This window comes from Carassius carassius, chromosome 42 (genome assembly GCF_963082965.1).
Source record: "Carassius carassius chromosome 42, fCarCar2.1, whole genome shotgun sequence".
Lineage (NCBI taxonomy): Eukaryota > Metazoa > Chordata > Actinopteri > Cypriniformes > Cyprinidae > Carassius > Carassius carassius.
This window is the reverse complement of record NC_081796.1, coordinates 3,406,814-3,419,526: the sequence shown is the minus strand read 5'-3', so window position 1 is coordinate 3,419,526 and position 12,713 is coordinate 3,406,814. Positions and strand designations below refer to the sequence as shown.

Sequence of the window (12,713 nt, the reverse complement as noted above, 5' to 3'; positions counted from 1 at the left end):
AATGGATTTGTAAATGGTACTTTAACTCCAGGGGAGTTTTTGAAAAGTTTCAAAAAAGTTGAGTGTTTCTTCAAAAGTACACACGTATCAAACCATTTTTTTTTTTCTGTCATCTCTTGCCTCAGGCACCAAGTGTGCCAGGACTGCCACCGATGCCCCAATGCTTACCTTAGCAAGCAGCACTATTTTTTTATTTATTCTTTTTTTTTTTCAAGTGCATTCTAAATGAATTTTTTTTTTTTTGAGTTTACAATTATGATTGTTTCGCTGGCCGCAGACTCTGAGCTCCTGAATGCCATCGGTGAAGCTCTTTGATCGCTCTCTACTGAATTATTATCACTGCCAGACGTTTGCTCCTCTCTGTCATTGGCCTGAGACAGCTCTGCTTTAACCAGGAACTACTTTATGTCATCTAAACTAGTACCTTTTTCATTTTAATAAGTGAAATTCATCTGAAGTGTCAGGAGTTTGCGAGGCTGTTGATGTTTTCTTGCACGTGTGTGTGCACGCGTCTTGGGGGACACTGTGGTTATGTGTCATGCACCAGTAATGGTTCATGATGGCTCCTCCAAAACCACCATGATTTAACTCAAACCTCAGCATGCAACATGCTTTTTATAGACGCCATCTGGTTCTTGATCCCAATAATCATAATTTACCATGTATACAGTCATCTATTTTCCTCTAGTATTCTCTTTGGGATGTTTCTGAGGTGGCTGTTGGGATTATTTTCTAAATGACAAGGTATGGACCCCGTTTTATTGCTGTGTATATATTTGGTCCTGTAAATTGTTCCCTGATTGTCAAGGCCTGTAATATTGTAGGGCTTGTGAGTTATCAGCACTGTTTTACTTTGCACATTTTTAATATATTTTTCCCTAGTATTTCTTGTGTCTTGCAATTAAATGTTTTTATATGTATGTGATTTTTGCAAGAAATCACAACCAACACTTTTCTCATGTCGTAGTGTACAACCTAACTTTAATGGTGAAGCAAAGGACAAAATACTGTAGAATAAATTAAATTAAAAAAAAAAAAGCCACAAGCACATTTTTGATTTGTACAACAAAACAATGCAACATATTGGTATCTTAATTTCCATATATACAGAATAAAAAATATATATTTTTATTCTTAGTCCACTTATTTGTGTCAATTATTTTCAATAACAACAAACAAATAAAAAACAAACAAAAACATGTACAACGTCTTTCTTTTTATAGATTTTTTCTTTTCCATTTCAGTTGTGTTTTTATGACAGTTTGAATGCATTTTCATCAGGAAATTACTGAAAATAGCAAACTTTTAAAAGTCCAAAATGTAACACAAAAGTTCTTTAAGTTATTTTTTCTTTTCTTTTCTTTTCTTTTCTTTTCTTTTCTTTTCCCAAATTGCTTCATTTCAATTTTTTTTGCATTGCACAGTGGTAAAACATTTCATGTTGGGAAGCGGAAATATTAACATTTGCCAAACAAAAGCAGTTTTTTTTTATTGTTGTTGTTTTTTGTTGTTGTTGTTTTAGTTTTTTGTTTGTTTTGTGTTTTTTTGTTTTGTGTTTTTGATCACTGTAGATCCTTTTTATATTTGGTGAGAAATGTTGCACATATCTAAATAGTTATTAGTCTCCTAACTAAATCATTAAATATCAATGCTGCACATTCACTTTTGTAACAATTCATAATTAAAAACACACTTTAAAAGGTTGGCTTAAGTGCTGTTTTAAACATTTAGATGGCCAGTCGTGCATGGACTGTGCAGCAGTGCAAAAGCACACACAGGAGTGAGCTGCTGTGGGACATTGAGAAACTTTTTTTAAAGGTATTTCGGTTTTTCTAACCTGGACATCTTTATAGGGAAAACAAAGCAACCTTCTGAAAGACATATTGGTATCTTCTGAACAACTGTTTGGAGACAGCCTAATATGGTAGGCAACACTAACCTGAATTCTTTGGTGTTGAGTAAAAAGACAAAAAAAACAATTTTGTAAAATGCATGTGTTTACATGGTCCTCTGATGTAGTGTTAGTCATATCTTCCTTCCCCTCAAACCTCCCTGTTTATTTTTAACAATCTCATTGGTTAGACACATGCTATGTAGGTATGTCTGCTCTGAAGTGCTTCTAGTCTTTCTCTATATACATATTTATATATGTGGCTATGCTGATCGAAATGTTGATATAGTGCAAAACTGTAAACGTTTTAACGTCTCATTTTTAAGATTAAAAAAAAATGTACAGAAATCAAAACAATAATAACATTATTAACAATAGTCAGAATAATTAGAATAATAATATAGAGAAATGTTTGGTTCCAGCAGCCCGTCAAACTTCTTTCAAGTATCTCTCAACAACACACACAAACAGACATGCACACAACCTAACACGAATACTCCCGTAGGCACACTGTATATACACACACTTTTTGTACACGGACACACACAACAAACATACAGTATAACATATATAAATCATACGTACAGGTATAAAAAGTCAACAAATGTTAACTTTTTCTTAGTTTGTAAAAGTAAATAGTTAAGAAACAAAACAACACCTTGATGAAAAAAATATATCATAATACTTGACAAGTTGCATAGTTTTGAGATTTTCTTTTTCAGGCACCTCATCTACACCATCTCTCTTCCTGCAACGCATGTCTGCACTGCAAAGTAGGCCGCATAAATACTCTCTGACCTTGCTCCCTTTGCTTTGTAACAAAAATATATTATATTTATTTTCTCTTTTGAAAGTGCCACATAGATAACTCTGAGTTACAGATACCCATTGTAACGTGATTGTATTCTAAAATGACCACGCACAAGTGGTCAAGAGAAAGAGAGGCCTGTCTATGTGAGAGTTTGTCTTGAGGCAGTGAGATAAAGATAGAGGAGCTCTCCTCTCCTTTCTCTACATCTCTTCTTTTTCATTCGTTTTGGGACTGCAGTTCTTGCCCCTACCATCCAACCTTGTCTCTCCCTTCCTACCCTTCCTCTTCACACAGTGGCCTTACGAGCAGCCGCATTCTTCTACAATCATGTTCTGGATGTCCTTTTTTACGATTTTCTGCTCCTCATTGTAGTAGAGCATGGACATGGCTCGCAGACGAGTTGGCACGCAACAGGACTTGATGTTGGTGAAGGGACTGTATCCTCGCATGCGGTAGTGGTTGATGACCGTGGAGTGGAAGGACAATGAGTTGCCCGTTATGCTGGCCACATGGCTGGGACAGTCGCCCTCGCAGTAGTTGGCGTGATACCCTGAGGGAGCGATGATCCAGTCGTTCCAGCCGATGTCCTTGAAGTTTACGTAAAATTGCCGTTTGCAGCAGACACGTACTTTGCCGTCACATTCCAGGCCTCTTTTGCGACGTCTCTTTTGGGACAGATCGTCCATCTGTCGCACCACAGCCATGAGGAACGGCCGGTGGGATTGCTCACGTTCACCACCACCAGGAGTCACGAGCACCGGTGTGGCCCGGGCATCGGCACATAATGGGCAGGAGATGTGCAGACTCAGTGTGCTGCCCCCATGCTGCAACAATGCCTGCAAACTTGCTGAAATGGGAAATGTGTGCCAGCCACTGCGTCGCGTGTCCACGGATTTCTCTGCTAGAACCTTCTCCCCTGTACTTTGCTGCAGGAGCAGCCGGATGGTGACATTGGCACGGGTGCGGTTGCCCTTTGGCAGTCGTAGAAAGAGCCAGACGTTAGCTTGCTCCACGTAAGACATCTCACCACCTTCCTTTGATATGAGAAAGTTCACAAAGCCTGGAGCTTCACCTGTGGGATAGGAAGAGAAAGAAACATCAGAGATTAGTCAATCGAGCTGATCTTTAGTTATCTAACTTGTATTTCACTTTAGCCTGAAGCTCTGGTTGACTTTGAAGACAGTGTGCCAGCCACATCAGAGCTGAAACTGGGAGTGGTGACATCGGATGGAACACTTTAGCTTTGTGCCAACATTGACCGTTTTTAAGGTTTCCGTAACAAACAATCTTCTGTTTCGTGCGACTATTAATAAATGGCATAGATATATGCAGTCATCCATCCTTTTCCTGCACGTCAAATCAGTGAATCAGCTGTCTCTATACGCACACTCGCAAGCAAACAATGCCTCCCACTTGGTTCTTCCTGCACCACCTTGGTATTAAAAAATAGAGGGTTTTAACAAGACTTTAAACCAACTTCATCACCTCTCCTGGCAGTTAACTGAGCAATTAAAAGTCTGCTGGCCTGGAACAAAGTTTTTCTGAACACAGGGTAACACGAAATGGCAATAACAGCATACAGCATGCAGCTGAAAGCAGTGATGTGGCATGTGGCTGGCTGTCTCACTGGACTCTAAAAGACTGTTCCATTTGGCTTTGATTCCCACCGTGTTTTAGACAGAGGCAATGCCTCTGGAAAATCTCAGTTCACGGATCATTTGGGTAGTTCTAAACAAATCCTCTCCATTTACTGACTCAGCCCGTTTTTCAGCTACTAAACCTTTGTTGGGACATCGTTTCTGGCTGGTCTCGGTGACTGTTGTTTACTTATACTGCAGCAGAGTTCTTGTAAAACTGACCACCTTGTTGAAGGTTTGACATACACAAAGAGCTTCTTGCAACAAGTATAAAGCAATATACTCTACTCTAATGCTAATCTATCACGTACCACAATATATTTACAGGGCTATGACATAATAACAATGGCATCAAGCTGCAAGTGTATATGTTTGTCAGAGCGTATTTAAGGATCCCTAGCCCACACACATCTGTCCAAACATAGGCGAGCTTCACAAATGCAGTCTAAAATAATGTTGTTGTTGTTATTTTTTCAGTAGCGGCTAATGCATTGTTCCCCTTTAAATCTGCACCCAGTGAAAGAATCAAGTATTGTTAGCATGTACTAAGCTGGGTAAACCCTTCAACTGCCCCTCCAGAGCAGAGGCCCAGGCCCAAAGAAAAAAGGTCACCACCGGAGCTTTGCAACTCTGCATGCATCTGAATATATTTGCCAGAGAGCAAAGAGAAATTTTGAAATTTGAACAGAAAGACTAAAGAGCCATGCGGTAATCCCTCAACAATAAACACCAATTTAACCGCAAGAGCAGAGTTTGCACAGCTGTCCTGCACACAAAGATGGAGAATAACATTTACACATTCCTCCCCTCCCCCTTTCCATTCCTTCAAAAGAGGCGGGTGGCTGAAGTATAGAATCACCTGGGAACTTAAGTGTGTTTTTGGGGGGGGACACGGGGATGTCCACTCCTCTTTAAACATGGCTTTAGTTAATGTGTTCTATAATCCCCTTTTCTATCTGGTTTACCTTAGGAGGAATCAGCTTCTTTCATCTCCTTGTTGGCCTCTTGTCATATTGTATGGCTTGCAATGTCCCAGTACTTGAAGCTAAAAGAATGCTTTTGCAGTAAAGAAGTCCGCAACCTGAAAGGTTGCTGAAACACGCCTCTCTGGAAGGAGTTTGTTTGTACTCTTACTGGTTAACTGGTTATAGAATGCACTATTTATCTTTGGCTAATTTGTTGACAATGCTGATTAAAGGCAACCGTTTTTCCACACAGATCACACATGCTAGTTCAAAGACCATAGCGCGAACAGGTGCTTAATGGATCAAGTCGAGCGAAGCATTCATTCATACACCCAAAAAGAACACAAGAGAGCTTGATGTATATTCTCTAGGTCTTGCTGACACTTTGGCAATGGCTAGTACTCACTTTAAACACTAGTTGCTTGTTGCTGACATGAAAACAATATCTGGATCACTTCATAAATTAAAGAGTCTTGACTTTGACTTGATTTTCTTTTTTGACCCAACAAGATATTAAATTAGAAATAAATATCTGAGGGTGGACATATGACTCTTTTAATGGTGTGTGGGAGCGAATGATTTGAGTTCCACACCTGTTATGCAACATATTTCAAACACAGTCCCGTCATTAGTGAGGATAGATTTCACAGACTTAACTCTTTTGCTAGAGCATACTATGAGCAGTAATATCAAGTGATATTCATATTCATATATTCAACCAATAATCAGTTATCATCTTCTAGATAACTATCGCTTGCTACTATAATGCATTTAAAGCAGTTCCAAATCAGATACTACACCAAATAAAAATGCAGCCGAGGTATTCCAAGAGAAAATATACAACAGAGACCTACACTGCAATCATAAAACTTCCTTTGACATTACAATGTCACTGAACAGACCAGAAAACCACTAGAATTCCTTTCAGCATTCATGGACTTTCCTACATCCCAGCATGAGAAGCAAACAAACAAAAAGTGCAATTAAAGCTTATTTCCCAACCATAACACTGTGGAGTCTTGTATACATTCTCCGGCGAGTGTCACTAACACTGGCGAGCCGTTCCACGGTACCACACCTTGCACCGTAAAGGCCAAGTATGCTTGTTATGTTCCTTTCCAAACTGACTTGCTCCCTCTTTATCTGGTCCTCATAGCCCACAGGCATTTCAGGCACCAACAGTGGGCCTGATTTACTGCCTCCATCTAAGTCGGGCACCCCATCCAGCCACAAAGAATCACCAGCTTCAGCCAGCACCTGCAGGCCAGCAAAGCTCCCAGGGAACCAGGAGGGTAATAAGGAGAGTTACTGCAGCCTCCCCCTAATAACCTTTGGTAAGAATCTGCAGAACATGGCTCAAGCCCATGCTGAATAACTGAAGGTAGACAGAACAACACATGGTGGACAGTCTATATCGGTTGTTACAATTCATATTTTACTTGTTTATCTGATTGATTTGTCAGGATTCATGGTTGAATGTAGGTTTGAGATGCTTGCTACTCTTCTACCAATCCCACATCTGCAAGAAATAAACCACTCTCAAGAACAGGTTTGGATGATGCATCAGCTGTCAAAGTAATAAATGAGCATAGTTGGCATGATGCTGCAGCATCCTTTCTTCGCTACAGTACTGTACCTCGAATCCAAGAAAGCTTTAAGTAGCATATTACAAAATGTCATGAGCAGTGAAGTATCCTGCAACCTGCAAAACCTATTTGACCACACTAAAGCTAAGGGATCCTTGGCTAAAAAGGAGGCATTCTGATGTGGTCCTCAAATCTGGATTGTGTTTAAAGGTAATACTTTGTGGCTATGTAATATGTAAGGTTTGGCAAGCTGGCAGTGTACCCCCAAAATAAGACAAAGATACTTTAGGAATTAGCCTATTCTATTTACATTGCTTTAGAAAAAAAGCAATTCTTTATATTATTTAACAAAATGACATTTATCTTTAAGAAAGTCAGCTTCTCTTTTCTGCAAATAAATCAGTATTTGATCTAGCAAAAATAACTGTTTGCACATGAACAATCGGGACATCTTTCCCTTGCTGTAACCATTATTGGAGGGAGTGATTATAGGGCTTTCCCTGTGATAAATTACTTTGCAAGTGGGAGGAGATCAAAACGAGGAAAAGAAGTAAATATTGAGTCATTGTTTCAGAACATGTCAAGCTTTGCATATGCAACCTGCACGCCTGAATGACATCAGAAAGGCCAAACACTGAACGCCCACACACATTCATTGCATCCACAGTGATATCATCAATGTACTTCTGTTTGAAGATTCTGCACATGGTTTCAATGGAATTCAGTGACAAAGAACAGTGAACATTGAACATAATATTTATATGTTTCTGCATTTGTTAATTCATTTTCTTTGATTTGGAAGCAAAGGCAGTACATCTTGCAACTTCTCTTGAAAAATAAACTTTAGCAGAAAGTTTGGCCATGTTTTGTGAATGACCTCTGGTGCACTCTTGTGATTTAGCAGTAATGGTGACATGTCAAGGAAAGAGCAAACTCTTTAGATATGCATAGATATGTTTTTAAGCATTTAAAAATGCTGTTATTTCTTTGCTACTGCCTGAAATTCTGCAGACTAAAGTTATTCATGTTTTGCAGTCATGTTAACATACACAAGCACTGATTGCACATGCCTTCAGGCTGCACATACTTAGAGTAATCACTCATTCAACTAGAATACTGCATGTTAGAGATAGTGGTTTAAACTAATATGTCCTACAATAAATGCCTAATGTTCTGCAGTTCTTGTATCTGCCAACTGATATCTTCATCAAGGTGATTTCTGAACCTGATCAGCACATAATTTAAGAGGACAACAGCCATGTATAAAGAAAAGACTTTATACTATAAACTACCAAGAAATAACAACTCTTGACCTTCTGAAGAAGCAGCTTATTATTACTATTTCAGCCTATGATCATTCAAGAGTTTAATGAATAGTACTTAATGCTATTACTTCATATATTTCATAGCTTTATAAGATATGTGTATGTCTACCTGTATGTATGGCAATCATTAGAGCAGATTCTTGGACATGATTCCAGACAGATAGTGTTTGCAGAAGTCTGAGACTTACATCATACACATAATTACAGATGTCTAAACAACCTACTTAAAGCAACATTATAGTGATGCAGTGCAGCAACATGCATCCTAAAAATCAAACCAGTATGAAATAAACACCATGCACAACTTTGCATTACGGTATTTATAAAATGAATCTAATTACAGCTATGTCTCAGCCAAAAAATATCACCGGGTGCCTCAATGCAGTCTAAATGATGCTTGTACACCAGCAGTGGGACGGGACCCACTAGGAAAGTCAGTAAGCTTCCAAGGGCAGCAAAATGTGAAAACTCTATTATTAAATTGTTATATTGAAATAAATGAACTATTAAGAGCCTAAATTATTATAACGTTGTTTTCTTTAAAATGTTATAAGCTAGCTAAATTCAGTAGGTACTTCAGCAGCACATCTTGAGATTACCATAATGTATTATTTAATGTATGGACAGTTCTAGTGTTTATTATTATTATTATTATTATTATTATTCATTTATTAAAAATGTATAAACACCACAATTTGAGCAGACATAAAACAGCAAATCAAATCCTGCCAAAACTGACTTGTAATTGGCTTTTATTATTTAAGGTTTGAAGTTATAAATGTTAAGAGCCCCTGTTGTGCATCAGTTTTGATACCAGATAAATGTTTAGCCTACATAAAAAAATAAAAAAATAAAAAAAATCACTGCAAATGTTGGAGAACAGTTCTATTTAGAATACTTTTGGAAAGTAGATCAGATGCAACTGAAAGTGGAATTTCGCACCAGTCGCGAGAATGGAATTCGATTCGAGCGGGAAAACTCATGAGCCATGATTTCAGGTAAGAACCAATTATGGTGAGGTTTCTGTGAGACAACAATGCGAAGGTTTGGCTGAAGGAGATGATGGATGCTTTTCTACGCTTATTATACCCATTCATTTGTAACAAAAGCTTGTAAGTGAACAAAAGGGGAGAGGACGTGTGCATTTGGTCAGGTTTGATTATGAATTGTGTTTTAGTAACTTAAACACTGAAGTATCGCCTGACAGAACGTATTGCAGTCTTACACTCTAATAATGCAAACACTCCATCCACTGCTTATTTTAACCATCAAATGACTTATTTTGTCCTATTTACAGCCTTGTATTTAGTTTAATTAGCTTTTATCGTGAGAACTATGTTGTAACTATTATATTTACTAATGTGGGTTTCTTTAGTTCCTCTGGTGTGTTTGAAATGTCAAAATAAGTGATGGAGCCAGACATGTAATTGAAAAGTCTGATTGCTGAGTTGAGCTGTGATGTGTTTGGCTTGTGACAGTAATTTGACATTTTGGGATCTGAGTTGTTGAATATGAGCTTGTAATCCTGATTTATTCATTCAACCTGAGGGACAGTCCATCGCCATCCAGTGAATGTATCAAATACCCATGAAAAACCTCTAGATGTGTCTGACATTAAGGGAATAAATACTAAAATTCCAGGTGCTAAAAGTTAGAAATTGATTTGATTATTAACAGATTTCGTTCTGTCTCATAACTAGGTTTTTGTCACCAAGAAAGCATGAGCTGAATTTGTTTTGTACTGTGACAAGCTGTAGTCTGGCGCCAAAAGGTTATCAGGGAATGGTTCTCATTAACAGGGTTCTCACGGTCATGAAAAACCTGGAAATATAAGTGCATTTAAAATTTCCAGATGTGGTAAGAAAGGTCTTGGAACTTTTCGTGATAAATGTAAATTTGTTTTTTAGAGTTGCGTTTCACTCTAAAATATCGAATTGCTCTTTGTGAATGCAGTCTTTATAAAATGATTTAAAAAAATACTTTTGCAGTGGTCACGAATGAAAAAGTTGTGGGGGGAAAACGTGGCTGAATCTTGCATATTGTTTTATATTTTAAGAGTTCCAGCGAGTGGATGATTTCATGTCACATCTTGTCTTAAATGATTTATTTCTTAATCTAGTTTACTTGACATCTCTTGTGTACTTATTATTCCATTTCAAAAATGTATAATACATTTTTATACCTATAAAGTCATTTTGAATATAATCATTCTCTCCACAGGGCCGCAGTGTTACAGTCTCAGCTCCCTAAAATCGTGAAACATTCATCTTTCAGACAAGCAATCCAATTGCTCTGTTTGCTGCTTTTTAGGTCTGACACATCTGTTGAGAACTCCTGCAGCACGCTGCGGCTCTGTCACTCATGACCCGTTTGAGCTGCATGACTCAGAGAAGAAGCCAATCTCTCCTCACATCATGGGCTTGACAGCACCTTTGAACAGCTCTCACTGCAGCCAACAATGCTCTTTCAACTGCCTTTGAAACCTGACACAAAGGCAGTAACTGAACAGCCTTCTTCTCCCTCCTATAATATGGAGAAGTCCTTTTTTATTCCTATGCATCATGATTATTTCTGTCTCTCTCTCTCTCTCTCTCTCTCACTCTCTCTCTCTCGCTCTCAACCCTCTTCAGTCACATAGGAGTCTGTCAGTCCCCTAGGAAGTGCTCCTGTGCAGAGCTTACGGCTAGAAGCCTGGGGGGCCCTCGCAGATAATTACTGATTCTCTAAACCAGCAGGAGGTTTGCAGGAACCCCGAGAGGGAGGAGTGAGTTGCCGCAGTGTATTTCTCACTGCTCTGACTTTGTGCGGTGGCAACAGGTTTCTCTGAACTCTTCAGACTGATGATAACAAGTTGAACAGCTTTATAAACCCACCTCTCCGGTTTCATCCCACAAGGGAAAACTGACCGATTCACTTAGTTTCAAGTATTTAAGGACTAAGATCACCCTCTAGACATTTGTTAGAAATTTGGACTCACCGGCTTCAGCAAAGGTGATGATCTCCGTCTGTTCTGCCTGTTCAGTGTCCTGACGGCTGCTGGCCTCGTCCTCAATCAGGACACTGCCGTCCTTGGCCACCCGTCCCACGTGTACCTTGCGAATGGCATTGAGGAGCGCAGCTCGAGGCACTGGGTGCGTGATGTTTGGGCGCTCTTGCAGGTGCAGCATGTTAAGTATGTGTCTCTTCACCGCCTCAACCACGTCTTGCTGGGCTCCCTCGTCCTCACCCTCACCTTTTTGAAGCCGTGCCAGAGCACAAGAGGGACAGTCCGTGGCTGCCTGTTCGGACGTTGCCAGGCTCCCTTTGGTGACCATGGCACTGAGGCAGCAGGTCTGGATGAGCAGCAGGAAGATCCCGCTCATAACAGGGATAGGGGACATCCTTAATGAAAAGTTTCAGTTGCTGAAGAGAGCTGGAGGGTGTCGGAAAATGAAAAACTTAACTTTAAAAGTTCCTTTCAAAGAAAGACAAGAATCAGTCCGTTCACCAACAGCTGGCAGTAAAGTCTGTTTGCCTGTGGATGAGCTCAATCTGACAAAAATTTGAGAGGAGCAAAAAAGTAAGAACTAAACTACTAGTGGGAAAAAATAGTGAAGGAAAGTGTAATCCTTGCTGGTAAGTTAGGAGAAGAGATGCTGTTTGGACAGCAGGGATAGCTCTTGTGGATTTCTCCCTCTCCAGGTCCTTGGGAAGTTTGTATGGGATGGGCAGTCGGCTTCTGGATGTGCCCCAGGGAAGCAGTGCACTCGTAAGAGGTCTGGGACTTCTCACTGTGCAGGAGTTGAATGGTTTTGTTGAAGTGGGCTGGACTCTCTCGCTGGCTCTTGCTCCTAGTGTCTCTTCTACTGTTCCTAACACAGTAATTATACTTCCCGTCCTCCCTTCCTCCCTCCCTCCTGTCTTACTTGCTCACTCCCTCTCTTTACGTTTCCTTTTTATTTATTTTTCTAATTGTTCTATTTGTAGGGGAGAGTAACACGTAGTGGAATATGCTTGACAGACATGACAAGTGTTATTAAGTGCAGAGTGACTAAGTTCATTCATTTGTAAATGTATTCATTTGTATTGAACTCTCTAAATATGATTATATTTCAATAGCTAGTTGACAAAATTTAAGTCTGGCAAATAGTCAGACTGAGTTATTAGAGTAGTACTTGAGAATTGTGCGGTGGCATAGCAGTTCCTCATAAAAGTGTTAGCCAATTCTGGTCAACTGGAGATTTCTAGAGGTAATTTTCAGAGAACACAATTTTTCTTCCCATTTAAACAGTTCCCTTTTTCATAAATAATGAACATCTTGACGTCACTTGGGAGCAGTGCGCGTTAAGTAATCCACGCTTCCCTTTACTGCTGCAACACATGTTGTGTGCAGATTCACCAGGAAATGCCCGGAAGGCTAACTTCCTGTTTAATTGGCAGAGGACAGATGTCTGGGATTCAGGCAGCTGGGGTTGTGACATCATCAAAGGCTGAGTCGAGGGCATGTGTGGGTCGTTCG

The 12,713-nt window shown here is 39.5% G+C and overlaps 1 protein-coding gene across 1 annotated transcript; it reads right to left on the bottom strand.

Annotated features, from left to right (window-relative positions):
* Positions 1–1,588: 1,588 nt before the first annotated feature.
* Positions 1,589–12,061, bottom strand: LOC132124113 (inhibin beta A chain-like). Its single transcript, XM_059534948.1, has 2 exons — positions 11,193–12,061; positions 1,589–3,774 (listed from the first exon to the last, which is right to left on the bottom strand). Exons 1-2 carry the CDS (start codon positions 11,593–11,595, stop codon positions 3,002–3,004), a joined length of 1,176 nt encoding a protein of 391 aa, XP_059390931.1. The 5' UTR covers positions 11,596–12,061; the 3' UTR covers positions 1,589–3,001.
* Positions 12,062–12,713: the final 652 nt, after the last annotated feature.

Bases quoted from the DNA above. Each gene is read 5' to 3' on its own strand.
- LOC132124113 (XM_059534948.1), bottom strand. From the start codon at position 11,595: ATGTCCCCTATCCCTGTTATGAGCGGGATCTTCCTGCTGCTCATCCAG. The intron at 3,775-11,192 runs GTGAGTCCAAAT...CCTATCCCACAG, and splicing joins CATCACCTTTGCTGAAGCCG to GTGAAGCTCCAGGCTTTGTG.